This window comes from Astyanax mexicanus, chromosome 1 (assembly GCF_023375975.1).
Source record: "Astyanax mexicanus isolate ESR-SI-001 chromosome 1, AstMex3_surface, whole genome shotgun sequence".
Taxonomy (NCBI): Eukaryota; Metazoa; Chordata; class Actinopteri; order Characiformes; family Acestrorhamphidae; genus Astyanax; species Astyanax mexicanus.
Window position 1 is genome coordinate 17,465,984 of NC_064408.1, and position 14,405 is coordinate 17,480,388.

The 14,405-nt window shown below is 35.9% G+C and overlaps 1 protein-coding gene across 2 annotated transcripts; it reads right to left on the minus strand.

The window, feature by feature from the left end:
* Positions 1-1,281: 1,281 nt before the first annotated feature.
* crata (carnitine O-acetyltransferase a) lies at positions 1,282-13,861 on the minus strand. 2 transcript variants are annotated; one of them, XM_007256983.4, is made up of 14 exons: positions 13,708-13,861; positions 12,481-12,759; positions 11,434-11,552; positions 10,773-10,826; positions 8,981-9,146; positions 8,386-8,560; positions 7,909-8,087; positions 7,082-7,182; positions 6,867-6,986; positions 5,681-5,803; positions 5,425-5,560; positions 4,520-4,582; positions 3,351-3,488; positions 1,282-2,432 (listed from the first exon to the last, which is right to left on the minus strand). In XM_007256983.4, the coding sequence occupies exons 1-14, from the start codon at positions 13,738-13,740 to the stop codon at positions 2,217-2,219; spliced, it is 1,902 nt and encodes a 633-aa protein (XP_007257045.3). In that variant the 5' UTR covers positions 13,741-13,861; the 3' UTR covers positions 1,282-2,216. The 2 variants fall into 2 exon arrangements, with proteins under 2 accessions (XP_007257045.3, XP_007257046.3); XM_007256984.4 differs by lacking the exon at positions 13,708-13,861 and adding an exon at positions 13,214-13,607.
* Positions 13,862-14,405: the final 544 nt, after the last annotated feature.

The following is a 14,405-nucleotide window of genomic DNA, read 5'->3' on the forward strand; positions in this document are numbered from 1 at the left end:
CATGAAATACAACTATTATACTATTATACTATACTAACTATTATACAACTATATCCTTTAAAATATACATTTAGTTGTGTTCCTGGGTTTCACTCAGTCCTGTTACTGTAACACTTTACACCATCTGAAACATCTATAAGTACAATAACAAGCCTGTAAGTGAAATGATCTGTAAATATGTACATTAATGTACTGAAGCAAATTAATTTGTACAAAAAGACAGAATTAAATGAAACAATGTTCCCGAGATGTATAAAATTCTTCTAAATAAAATTGTCAATGAGGGTCTTCGTGAATTAACTGTCTGCAAATATATTTTTAGGTCTAAATATATAAAAACCTGTTTTAAAACAGGCATTAGGTATTTTCTATTGACTATAAATGGGAATGGTTCTGTTACAGGGTGTCTTATAGTAATGCTTACCTCTGTAACAGTTTAAATTAAAATATGTAAACTAGAAGCTCTACTGAGGCATAGCTACATCAGTCTCAATTTCTCTTATTTTCCAGAGACTTACTGAACACAGAAAAAAGAGCCACTTGATTGATTTTTCGACCTACCTAAAAAGTTTGTTTATTTTCAGGTTCAGTTCATTTTTCAGTTCCCAAAAATATTCTGTCAAATAAACATTCAGAGTTCCAGGTATATCCTAAATGTCTGTCTGGAGATCCTGTAGAAAGGTGTTCTTTGGGTGCTGTCTTTTCCACTTCCCTTAAGGGTTTCATGTCGGAACAAGTCTGATTAGTCAACATCATCAGTTGCTTGTTAACACCACCAGATAAGGTTTTTATCAAATAAATATTTTACTCTTTAATCAGTTTATTGGTGTTCATATGTTAAAAAACCAGCAGACAACAACTACATGCAAAAACAGTGATACGAATCAGTTGTAATTAATTCAATGTATACAGTTTTGTAAAAATTATATCAGTCAGCTCAGATTATTAAATTCACCCAAGCAGATCAGGCTGATCATAAAAAAAAACACTGGATTCACTGGAGCTCAGGGAAAGAATTAAACTCTCTACTGAACTATATTTTTATGATACAGAGCAGAATGGAAGAGAATTGTATTCTGAAACACGATATTCATGTTTAATTCTCGCTAAACTCCTCAAACACACTGTTAAATATGCACCAAAGTGTCATATTTCAACTGGACTGTGTAGTATATTATGCAGGACAGTTGTGGCAAATATCCTGTAAAAGTTTCCTGAAGAGTGCTGGAGTGATTTACAAAATAAATATTAATACAATATTAAAATTAGTTACCAGGAACAAAGTTTTAAACAGCTTTTTTTATTTTTAAACATAATCAATAACACCTGATATTAACACTATTCTCTTATTATAGAAATTATTTTCAATTCCTGTCCCAATCAGACAATCAATCACATGATTTAACAGTCAAATTAATAAATTAGAATCAACAATGCAAAGTTACATAGATTGGGACCTGAACAAAATATGACGAATATTAATTTTGCAGTCTTATAGTACAATCCTGTACAAATCAACAATGTGCAAAGAGATCAAATATAATATTAGTATGTTTCTGTATTTACATAATTATATAACTAAAATATAAGCAAATGACAAATGCCACACACACACACACACATTCCCATGCACACACACTCAAAAGCAGCATTCTGGCATCAGGACAATTCACTTATCATTGACTACAATCTTCCATTATTCCCGTTACATACAGCCATGTGTTTTCGGATCCAAACAGTAGAATTCATATCAAAGATATTTAATTTTGTAAAATTAAGACATTTCAAATAAAATTTCAAAATGAAATTTCTTGGTTATGAATTATATTTTTAGGTTCTTAAAATTTAGCCCATTTTGATACAATATATTCCATTTAATATATTGTGGTCAAAAAAGGAGGACATCCACTGCTGTAATGGCAACAAGTTTTGCATGTGGCAAAACAAAACTGAAATATGACACAATGAAATGAACTTAATTTTCAAACAATTCAAGAAACATGTGAAGGGACGAGACCTTCAACAGGAAAGTGCTCCTCAACCACCAGTTCCCTAAAACATCCAAAAAAGTTCAGCAAATTTGGTGGCGACACCAAAAAAGGGCACTTTGTAAACTGATTTACAGTCAGCTGTATTTGATGTAAGTGATTAGTCAGTTATCAGGGCTTTAACAGGTCCTGTCCTCAGGCTCAGACCAGTGGGGTTAGTAAGTGTTCTTATAGCTTGGCTTTAGGCGTCTGCTCCAGAAGGTTCTTCATGTCCAGCAGAGCGTCCTCCAGAGACTGAGCCATTCGGGCAGCGTTAGTGTCCGCACAGCTGTTGAACGCTGACACGGCAAAGTTGATGTGCTGCTCCATTGGGTTGTAACACACACCATAGCCGTCAGGGACGACTGGGCCAAAACACATCACACAGTCTGTCTTTGCTGGCACCTGAAGAGGAAGAGAGAGAAGGATTTAAAAAACAAAAACAAACAAAAAAACTATATAGCGTTTTTCTGTGCAATAAGATAATTTTAGTATATTAATTATTAATGTAACAAAAATAATGTTTTTGTTTTTTACAATAAGAGACCACTTAAAAATAATGAGTTTCTTCAATAATAAAGAGGAAGATGGATGATCACAAGCCATCAAATCAAGCTGAACTGATTGAATATTTGGCACCAGGAGTGGCATAAAGTTATCCAAAATCAGTGTGTAAGACTGGTGGAGGAGAACATGCGAAGTGATTACAAACCAGGGTTATTCCACCAAATATTGATTTCTAAACTTCTAAAACTGTATGAATATGAACATGTTTTCTTTGCATTGTTTGAGGTCTAAAGGCTCTGTATCTTTTTTGTTATTTCAGCCATTTCTCATTTTCTGCAAATAAATGCTCTAAATGACAATATTTTTATTTGGAATCCGTAGTTTCCGTAGTTTATAGATTAAAACAACAATGTTCATTTTACTCAAGTATATATACCTATAAATAGCAAAATCAGAGAAACTGACTCAGAAACTAAAGTGGTCTATCCATTTTTTCCCAGAGCTGTATATTCTTAAAAGTAATTAAATATCTTTCAGTGTCATACAGCACAGAATATTAGTATTGTAAAAATACTATGAAATACTATTATCATATTATTTCAGGGCGATATTTGCTGGACAAACAGAAATTGAAAGGTGTACACAGATTATGCAGCTTAAAGAAGTTTTTGTATTGAGTATTCATCCTATTACTGAATAACGGATCATCATCATTAATTAAGTGGTTGCTTTATGTGACTTATATTACATTTGAGGGGAAAAGGACAGATGAGGACATACTTAATATTTACAGTAGGGAAGACTGACTGGTCGTACCTGACTGGTTGAAAGATTATAGTGGTTGGCAACAGCATAGGACGTGTCCATGAAGATATCTGGCAACGCTGACAAGTCTTCAATGGCCTGCAACTTCAAGCCCAGCAAATGCCTGTCGATGGCCTGCCCACGGATTGCCTGCACAAACACGCGCAGCATTTTTTATATTAATATCTTTCTGTCTCTTAATTATAACCTAAAAACAAAAACAAACTTTCCCCCAAGGTAGTCATCTAATAGTGGGTTATAACATCCAAATTACTTAAAGCTCACCTTCCGCGAAAATCCAATTTTTCTTGTTTTTTGTGGAATACAGTAGGTCTCTCCGAGTTGAATGTGTACACCTGCACATTAAACTGTTTTGCAGCCCCCATTGTCTGCAGGAGCTAAGCAAAGAAATCCCCCCTCCCCCCCTCCGAAAAACGGGTGAATTTTGAATTATCTTTCTGCCTACGTAGGCAGAAACTCACAGACCAGCCCACCTTGGCTCGAGAAACTCCCAGAGGCGGAGCTGAAGCGACGCAACATCACCGCTCATCAGTTAGGAGGTGGGAGGCAGTGAGCGGCAGAGCGGTGGAGGGGCGTCGCAGTGCTCCTAGCCAATCAGAGGAGAGATATTTGCATTCTGTTTGCATGTATGAATATTCATGAGCAAAGCTGGAATCCGGTCATTTTGGACACACCCCTAAAACAGTCCATTAAAAAAGAGCTATACAGAGACACCTGAGCACTTTTTTTTACAAAAACGGCTCACATGTCATTCATTCATACTAGAGACCACAACTAGACATTTTAAAATGAAAGAAAAAACGACGGAAGGTGAGCTTTAAACACCACACCACTGTAAGAAATGCAAAGCTAACAAAATAAGTTTAAACGGTTTTCAGGCAAGATGTGACCTACTTCACGTTTTTAATATCTGATGCAAAAATGAAGCACCACCTTCACAAATGAAGAACCAACATTGTGTCACATACCAAGGATAATTTTGTAGTATTCTTTGGTTGCGGTTAAAATGTTCTCAGCTTCAGAAAAGATTCTCATAAATAGACTGGGATTTTTTTTCTTTTCAGATTAGCTATTCAGACATTCTCACATGTATAAACATTAGCAACATTCAAAGCAACATCCATAGGATTTCACTATTAAAACAGCAAGATGTCACTCACGATATCCGTGTATGATCTGTGAGCTTTCACTGCCTTTTCTAGCAGTGTCACCTTCTCCTGGTTCTGTTGAACAAAACAGCATCGTACAGTTTCAGAAACCACATAAGCAAAACCACCTAAGATTACTAATCATGCCAGCATTGTTTGTGCAAACTTTGATTTAAGAAAAAGTATAAATGGTATTGAGTTTAAGCTCAACAACAGAATTTAGTTAGGTGATGGAGGACTCTGTGCAAACAGACTTTATAACAGGGTTCATATATGTTTTAACCAATCATTTTTTGATGATTTGTCATGACTTTTCCATGCCTTCAAGGCAAATTTTTATGATCATACAATTTTTAAAACATCAGTGCCGACATGGACAATGAAACAAAAAAATCAATTCAAACTTTAGACAAAACTGATTAAAGTAGGCCTAAAGTGAATCAGATAAAATGTTGACACACAATATTTAATAATAAAATGTTTGTCAGATCCTGAGAGTTCCGTTGTGTAGGCTTAAATTACTGAATTTACTCTGAGCTGATGTATTTGTTAGCTCAAAATAGATTTTCCATTAATGAACTTAAAGATTTGTAGAGCAAATTTCCATTACTTTTCCAAAACTTTCTTGGTATTTTTAATTTTTCCAAAATGTATCCAGGTCGGAAACAAAAGGTTTCTTTTAATTCTGTGTTTATTGTCACTTTAGACACAATCAGTCACCCAGCCTATGTGCACTAAATTGTGATGCTTTGTTATGAATAGTACATAGTGTTACACCCCCAGTACCTACTGAGGTATTATTCTGCTTTGCTTTACCTAACTTGTGTAAGTTGAAAGAACCAAATTCACAAGGCAATGCAATGGAGAAGTAAGCAATAGCAGATAGTGGTACTATAAAAAACTAAAGATGAGTAAACCTGTTTGGCAGAATCATCCATGGCTTTGACAAAATTGGCAGAATCGATGGATGCTGAGCGGATTGTGTCAGTTCGACCCAGTCTGAACATGCGAAGAGAGGCGCTCTCATATGTTGCACAGCAACGCTTATACATCCTGAAAAGTAAACCAATGGCACATGTACATCTCTTTAAATTTCTGAATTATTTCGGAGAAATCATCATTTACATCTGTTTATGTAAGGGTTTATTTTAATTCAAGTTTATTAGCACTTACCTGTAATAGGCTAGCTGAAGACCAACCTGAATAAAGGCATCAGGACTCATCTTATAAGACTTTGGAACATTTTTGCCAAAGTGGGGGAACACAATGACTTTCACATCCAAGTCATGAACCATTCTGCAAGATTAACAAGAGTACCAACAGTTTGTTTCAGAATAAAATTCTCATATTTTGGCATTTAGCTGTATATAATATAATACAAAAATATTTCTGAAATTTGTCTGTAGTAGTGCTGAGCAGTATGACTGACAGATTCTGGCAGTTTTATTTATTTATTCTGGCTTTCATTAAGGCTTTAAGATAAGGCTTTGATTACTATTGGGTTTCTTTTGTATTACAAAATTACACAATATATAAATAAACCAGACTTCATTAGCAGAAAAACAGCTGAAGAATGTAAACAATAGACCTTAAAACGGGCCAACAACTTTAACACGGCTTCCTTTACAAAACTATATATTTTAAATAGTTCCATAAACACTATATACAAACCTAAAATACTTAATGTTTAAGTATAAGAGAGATTTCTTAAAGTAAGACAATTTAAAATCAATTAAAGCCATTAGAAGCATTAAAGTAATAAAATCAGCCACTATTCCCTTCTTTCTCCAGTTAAATAAATGTAAACAATTAAATAAATGTAACTACAGTATGAATATATTTAAATGGGCTTTAGTTACTGCTCTTGAAGCATATTTTCTGTAGTTACCTTGTTTCCAGAGTTTAAGGGAGTTTTATCTCATGTTGAATAAATGATTCTGCCCTCAGGACAGTTTCTGGGCTCGTCTGGGGAATTTTTTCTGAGTTAATAATTGCTGTTTGCTGTTGTTTTATTTTACTCATATAAAAACACTCATACAGCGAGGGACAGCAGCAGGAACTACTCTGATAAGGTTCTGTTGTCATTTCTCTCCAGGCAGGACAGCCCGAGACGCTGTAGCTGAGCTGCAGTCATGTGCTTGTATGCCAACTGGCTAGTGCCTGTGTCTGTCTGTGCTTCCTCAACGACGCTGTTCTGGTCCGGCTACGCAGTGCTTCTAGTGGTATGGCGGTATGTAAAAAATGCATACCGGTTCTAAATTCCCCTACGGTTTACCATATGAACTGCTATACCGCCCAGCACTAGTCTGTAGTTATTAAAGTCAAAACAAAGAAACAAGAATACTTGTTATCCTCTTACATGTTCATGTTCTGCTTGGCCTCCTCAATGTCCCTCTTAATCTCTGGTGTGATGTTGAAGCGCAGTTTTTGAGGCATAGGCAGTGGAACCATGGGGGTGCGCACCATCTCTGACTTCTTACTGATGAACAAAACCACATTCAATATGGAGTTATGTGACAATATATGATGCACCATCACCATCCTCTGTAAAATGTTACATAAAACAGAACTTACGTGTATTCTACCACATGGTCAATTAGTGCCACAATTGGTGGACCTTCTGCAGGCGCGTGTTCATAAATCACACCACACGTTCCATCTTCACCGATGATAAACTAAAAAGAGAAGTAAGTAACAGAACAGGAGTGCTGAGTGGATAAAGTCCTGCCCATGACACAATTACTGTTATTCTGTTTATGAACTTCAAAAACAAAGTAAAAAACAGCAATGTAGAGAAGTGTAGAAGTAATTTAGAGAAGTTTATCATACAGCAATGTAGAGAAGTTTATCATACACAAACCTGCTAATTGATTGTTAAGTTAAAATATTAAGGAAATAAGAAAAAAAGGAAAAAGTAAGAGTTTATCCTGTTTTTTTGGACTAATTGTCTCTACTGTCCAAGGAACAATGTCTACTATGTTTTAGAGGATTGCTGTGAGGATTTAACTGCATTCAACAACAAAACTCACCTCATCCCAAAAGTACTGGATGGAGCTCCAATGCTCCAGAGAACATAATTTCACTGCTCCACAGCTCAATGATGGGGGTCTTTATTCCCCTCTAGCCCACTGGTGCCAGTAGTTTTTTGTTTATCTGCTCTACATAGTCCTATTCTATTGGTAATAATTCTCTACAAGGACTAGACAAATTGTGTTTGTGCATTTGCATACATGGGTCAGCAGTGCATGCAACTTAAAATCATTAGATCAAGTGGACAGAGATGTTGCTGTGTTGCTGATAGTTAAAGCAGTTAAGGACAGCGGAATTAAATATTATTTTGTAAGATATTTTATGACCTTAAACTTCATAAACCAAATACTTAGCAACGTTTTAATACCAACCTGAAGTGTCTTGTCGAACCAGCGGTTTCCACTGTTCCACCGGCTGCCCCCTCCATGCAGCATCTGCACAGCTGCTCGACTGCGGTACATTTCATCAGAGACTCGAGGCATTGGAGCATCCAGACACACAGTGAAGATACTCTTTTGAATGGCCCGAACCGACTCTTTATTTGTTTTATCTGAAAAAGGGGAAAAAATCTTCAGTGATTTGTGTGCTAAAAAGTGTTCTGAAAGTGAATACTCAATCTAATGTAACAAGTAAAACTGAAACCTGAAGAGCTAATTAGCAGCTAATGCTAATTCTGCTTTGCAGTGCTATCTGGTGTTAGCAGCAAGGTACTGGCTGATAATATTCACCTACGGCCAAAGAGCTAGCACGCAGCGAGGTTAGCGGCTAAATCTAATGCTGCTCTAGAAACCCATGTTTGTACATTCTAAAAGTTCTCTTGAAAACACTACATATTCTATTTTTCTAACCTTTAATAAGGTTGTGGTAGGCCTTTCCCCAGCTGTTGCGATGGTTGGAGGTGAGGATGCCGATTGGCTCCTTGTTGGTCTGAAGGGAGGAGTTCCATATTTTCTCCAGCTGAAGATAAAGCTGATCCACGGTCAGTGGGGTGCAGTCACTGTTGTACACATCCAGAACAAAGAACTACAACAGACAGATGAGAAACACGTGTTTATACTTATAGCCATCAAGCTTTTTCTCCACATAGTGCTTTGTCTTGCAATTTGACAAATCTTTCACCTGTAAAAACAGGGTCAAAACTAAATGTGAGAAAATTCTCAATCTGAAAACAAGACAGAGAGAAGTGTAACTGTTGGGAAAAAAATACTAGGCGAAAACAGATTTCTTATGAAAGTAAAACACAAAACGTTATATTAAAATCTCCTTTCAGTATTAAACATCCTGTTTACAAACATGATTTAAAAATTCTTGATAATAATATTAGTCCTCTCGATTTTAAATTTAAATATTTTGGTTATGGATTATACTTTTGGTTCTTAAAATATTTAACCCTATTTTGACGCCAAAGACCTTAAGTCAATCGTCTGCCAAACCTCTGCTAACCTGGTAGTTGTGGACCACGGTGATGTGAGTTGGCGGCCTCTTGTTTCGTGCATGGTTCACCACCGAGTCACTCTTTGTTCCTGGTATACGGCATGAGGACAGCACCTGGTAGTACTGGTTCATACACAGCGGCTTCCCACCCAGATATTCCAGTGGCAACGTTTCACTGCAACACAGAATATGATGATGAATAAATGCTTACTGAATAATTAAATTCCCAACTAAGCTTTAATGTGTTTTCTATTTGAATATATTACTAACAAGTGCAACTACTGGTAATGACGAGAATGTTATAATTCTAATGTAAATGGCAGCAGTCATGCTATACATTGGAATTGTACTGCTCTCAAAAACAAATGTAGGACTACTGCAGTGTAGTCCATGATACAGGTAACTACTTTATCCCACACCTCACTGCCTTATTCCTTTATCTCTCTGTGCTTCCAGTCCATTTGCACTGTTTAAGTGGTTGGAAGGCTATATTATTAACACAAGGGACATATTCATGACCCAGCTTAATCCACAACAGCATGGGTCTGAAGTTACTGGATTAAAGTTACTCCTGTGGCTGTTACCGATACCACCTGATAGAATTTTTTTTACTGAAAACATATGCATGTGTTCAAAACACTTAAATCCAGATTGTTTAAGAAGGATTTAAACTGGACTTTTTAAACCAGCATCAAATCCAGATTGGAGTTAATTCTTTCAGATCAAATACCCTTTCAAAGAAAACCTGAGCTGATGTAATCTGTATTAAATGAGGTTTATTAGCTTTGCATAAATAGGTTTTGGCTACAAGAAAGAGTGCTTTCTTGATAGAATGCCAACACATTTCAGTACACAACTTTTTTATTTATCAGTTAAACGTGCTTAAGAGTGAAAAATGGACATTTTTCTTGGCACAGTGCAATAATGATAATGTATTTGGCATAACCATCACAGAACAGGCCAATTCCAAAACTCTACATAAAGATTGTTATGCAACAGTACTGAATCTTATTTGTTAATCCCCTTAAAAAATAACCAAGCCCACTAGCAAAAGCACAGCCATAGCTGGTAAGATGTGCTGGAAAAAGGAGAATATGCTGTTCTGGATTACCTCAGACTATAGTTCATTATGAAAAAACAACTTGCTATGAAAACAAGGCCTTATAACCACGGCTTTACCTGTGCCAGTGTTCACAGAAGGGAAGCTCAAACTTAGCCAATGGGGGTTCTCACTAGGCTAAAAGCTAACTATAGCATTTTACAGTGTCTTAAAAATCATCTCACATAAAAACAAACTGTACTGTAAAGTAAATAAATAATACGTTTAAAAAAAAAACTGTACTACATCAGAATACAAACTTTTTAAGATTAAAACTGGTGGCAAGTCTAAACAAAAAATAGGCTACGACCTCTTCATTTTAATTAACAGCACATCACACTAAGCACACAAAACAAGACAAACCAATAAAATCAGAGCTCATCATTTTTTTATTCCACAAGTCCACTATAAAAGGAAAATCAGTGTATTTCAATTTGAGGCAAAATAACAGGGTTGTAAATGGGCCAGTAAAACTGCATCTGAGGATTTTCATCCAATCGAAATCATATAAATCACTGATATGATTATACTACTATATTTTTCGTATCATACTATTTATACTAATATCAATTTCAGCATTTCATCAGTGAATCATCAGTAAAATCTGTATGTTTTAACAAGATTTAACAAGATTTGATTTTGTGTCACTTTTATTGTGTGGGATTAATGTGTAATTGTTATAACATACAATATGTTACTCACTTGTCAATCATGGACTTGAAATCCAAAACTCCAGCAATCAACTTAGCAGCATATCTGTGTGGAACAGGCAAAATTGCACATTAACTCTGTGACGTGAAACAGGCCAAACAGACTTTGGTCTACTATATAAACTACACAAATCAACAACAAAACACCTAAATCACCTCAATTTATGCATGGAACTTGATTAAACCATCTGTTCATTTATTTTATGTGTTGTACATTTTTAATTATGTATTACTACATGACAGAACATACTAATTCAGTAGAATTTCATGATCCATCCTAAGCCAGGCAGTAAATGGTTAAAGTGACGATTTGTAAAAGAAAACTGGCTTTGGATCAGGACTTTCTGCTGTCAGCAGCAATGTACGCTCTCTGAATAGCGCAGCTCCAGCAGGGTTAGTGTGTACAAAGGTCACTAGCACACATGCGTGTATTATTAGTCATAGAAACATGAACCTGATCAAAACAGCATTAAAAATCCATGTTCTGAATAATTATACACAGAATTTTATACATATACATATAAAGAATATCACTTCTTGGTCTTCAAACTGAAACTAGTTTAGAATAAACCTGTAAAAAAAAAAAGCTCATCACTCATAAATTAAGTTCTTAAAGACTTCTTAATACAGTCATATAGAGTCAGTGTTCTGACCTCATCTGACCTTGTCGATCATTAAATTCCAAACGAGGGAGGACAACTCCAGGACTTGAGTGGATAACCACAGGCAGCCGGTAGTCCAGATAGGCCACCTGTAGCCACCAGTCAGAGAGCTAAACAGAAAGTGGGAAGAATGAGGCGACAAAAAGAGAAGAGAAAACAAAAGCAGTTCATAGGGAACTCCAATAATACAACAAAAACATACTTTTTAACTTCCTTACATGAGTAGCATAAGATAAAGAAAATGTACATTTGCTTAGGGTGTGTCTTGGTCATAAAATTGTGCAAGCACCATGACACAAGCAGGGAAACAGGGCAAAGGCAAAACAGCAGATTATGACAACTGATGAAAATATGAAATAGCTCATTACAGCAAGCAAAAGACAAAGCTAAACCAGACACTGTAACAATACGCCATATTTTTGCATTAATAATGCAGACAAGGTTCTGAGTTCTACAATGTAAATTTGCCCTGGAACAGGAGTCATACTGTCACAGACAATAGAGTAAACTGTTCATATTCCATGACTGTAAAGCTGCATTATCTGTATGCCACGTAATGCTGTACATTATTGTATTTACAGCAGTTCTCAGTGGTATAAAAATATACAAAACATTGTCAATATTGGAATTTATTATTTGTTTTATTCTGTACTGCCATTAAATATCAATATCATCCTTAATATTTGTGAAAAAATAGATATTATACTATTTCCTAATGGTGTTGGCTTTCTGTTCTTTCTACTCCGCATATCTTGTATATTGTCGATGTCACACAAAAACTTTATATCACTAAAACGGCAACTTTAAAGGAGGAAAAAAATGTCATTTTAAAGCAATGGGTCTAAAATGTTTTGAAGTAGATTTACTTCAGTTTCAGATTTACTTTGTCAAAATATGAAACCTTGCACACATGCAGATACAAGGATTTTGTGTGAACAGGAAAATACGTTTCGTATAATCTCAAATTCTACAAAAAAAAAAAAAAAAATAATAACATTTCACCAGTATTTAGCATCCTGCCCAGAAATGTCCACCTACCCAGTTATTTGCCTTGTGCGCCCGGCGCTCCAAGCCCTTCTGCAGCCTCTCTCCAACTCCTCCAGGCATCTGAAATTCATCCACCAGCTTTTTTGTGTGCTGCAGCTCCTCTGAGTCCACAATGGGCTCCAGAGCAGCTAGGTACCGGTCGCATGTCTGCTTTAAGGCTGGCACAGGGAGTTTAGGGAGACTCTCCTGATGGGCTAGGTAGCGTCCGGGGATTCTCGTCAAAGCTACTGGTTTCACAAGGCGGGAGGGCTTTGCCATGCCAGTCTTCCCCTTTATGAAAGAGAAAAACAGATAGATAGTGGTCAGAGATTTGTGGACCTGCTTGACTGACAGAGTAAAACAGTTGAGTTGTGCTGCATAGATACTGTTTACTGGCTCAAAACCCTATAACTAAATCAGCTGTTGAAGGACCAGGGATAAATAGTTTCATATTTTAAAAAAATATATATAAAAATAAATATGTATACACTACCAGTCAAAAGTTTTAAAACAGCTACATTTTTCTATATATTTTTGCAATTCAAGGACTTCAGGTCCAGTGAATAGCCTGCCAGGGCTTTTAAAGAAGAAATTGGACTTAAAAAAAAACTTTTTTTTACTGCAGTATTTACACAATGCTGCACGTTTAGACTTTCATCTCAATAACTAGAAAAAGACACAGAAAGAGAAGATAAATTATTATTATTATTTTCCAGAGCTGTATATATATTTACAGCAGTCTTACCTCAAAATAAAGTATGCAGAGAAGTAAACAGACGGATCCAAGACTTCCTCACAAACAAACAGCCTAAGTCATAGCTAGATAGCTAATAAACCCCTGTACCCGAATAATTTAGCTAGCTAGCTAATTAAATAGCTTGTAAGCTAAGCTAACTAACGCTACTAACCCCAGACTCAGAGGAAGGTTAAACTCTAAACTGTACACTCTCAGATCCTGTTGCCCACTTTAACCTGTGAATCACGTTCAGGTAATAGTTCCAAAGGTTTATTTGATAAGCTAACTCCATCACTGCTGTACTGCAGTCCGCTATGTAGCGTTAGCTGCAGTTCTAAACCCCACAGAAACGCTTCTATATCCTCCAGCACAACTAACGCTGCTCCTGCTTCTAACTAACCCTGCTAACCGGCTAACAAACTGCTGTTATTTACCCTGTCCGTCTACCCCAGTGCGGCTCTCCAGCGGTTAAATTAACCGTTATAATAACTGTCGGTACTCACCGCGGCCCTGGCCAGGAAAGCTAATGCCGTCATTGTGGAAGTTATTTGGCCGAAACGCCCCCAAAACCACACAACCCGAGCAGGAGGAGAAAGCGGCCCCTGAGATCTGACGAAGGACGTTCATGAGCTCCGCTCCTGCTGCAGCGATACCACACTCAACCGCCGGGGGCGCCCAACCACAACACAGCGGGTCAGCATAGAAAAAAAAGAGTCCTTTAAAAAGAGAAAAATAAAATAATAAAAATAAATAAAGGACTAAAATGAAACTAAGAACTAAAATCGATATAAAGTAAATAATAATAATAAAATAACAATAACAAATAATGATAAAAAAACATTCTTCATTATTTTATAAACACGGTCTTAATAATATCAGCAAATTGTTTGAAACTATAAATAATAATAAAAAAGAACTATTATCTTATCTATTATATTAACTATTATCAAATTCGCAAATATAATTAAATCTAATTGCGAAATAAATTCGATATAAATACTATTTCATTTAACATAACAGACATTTTAAATAATACACATAAAGGGGCGCTTTAAAAACAATATTAATATTGTGGTTTTATTTTTACTTACGTTTGTTTGTTTTTGTTTGTTTGCGTCCTTGCTTTATTTTTCATTGTATCACGTAAAAATATTTTTAAAAAATTATAGTATTTATTTTAAACACGGAATTACATATTACA

Excerpts from the sequence above, each read along its gene's own strand:
- crata (XM_007256983.4), bottom strand. The coding sequence starts at position 13,740 with ATGACGGCATTAGCTTTCCTGGCCAGGGCCGCG. Across the intron at positions 12,760-13,707 it reads CTTTCCTGGCCAGGGCCGCG|GGGAAGACTGGCATGGCAAA; the intron begins GTGAGTACCGAC and ends TCTTTCATAAAG. Across the intron at positions 3,489-4,519 it reads ACAGATCATACACGGATATC|GCAATCCGTGGGCAGGCCAT; the intron begins GTGAGTGACATC and ends GTGTTTGTGCAG.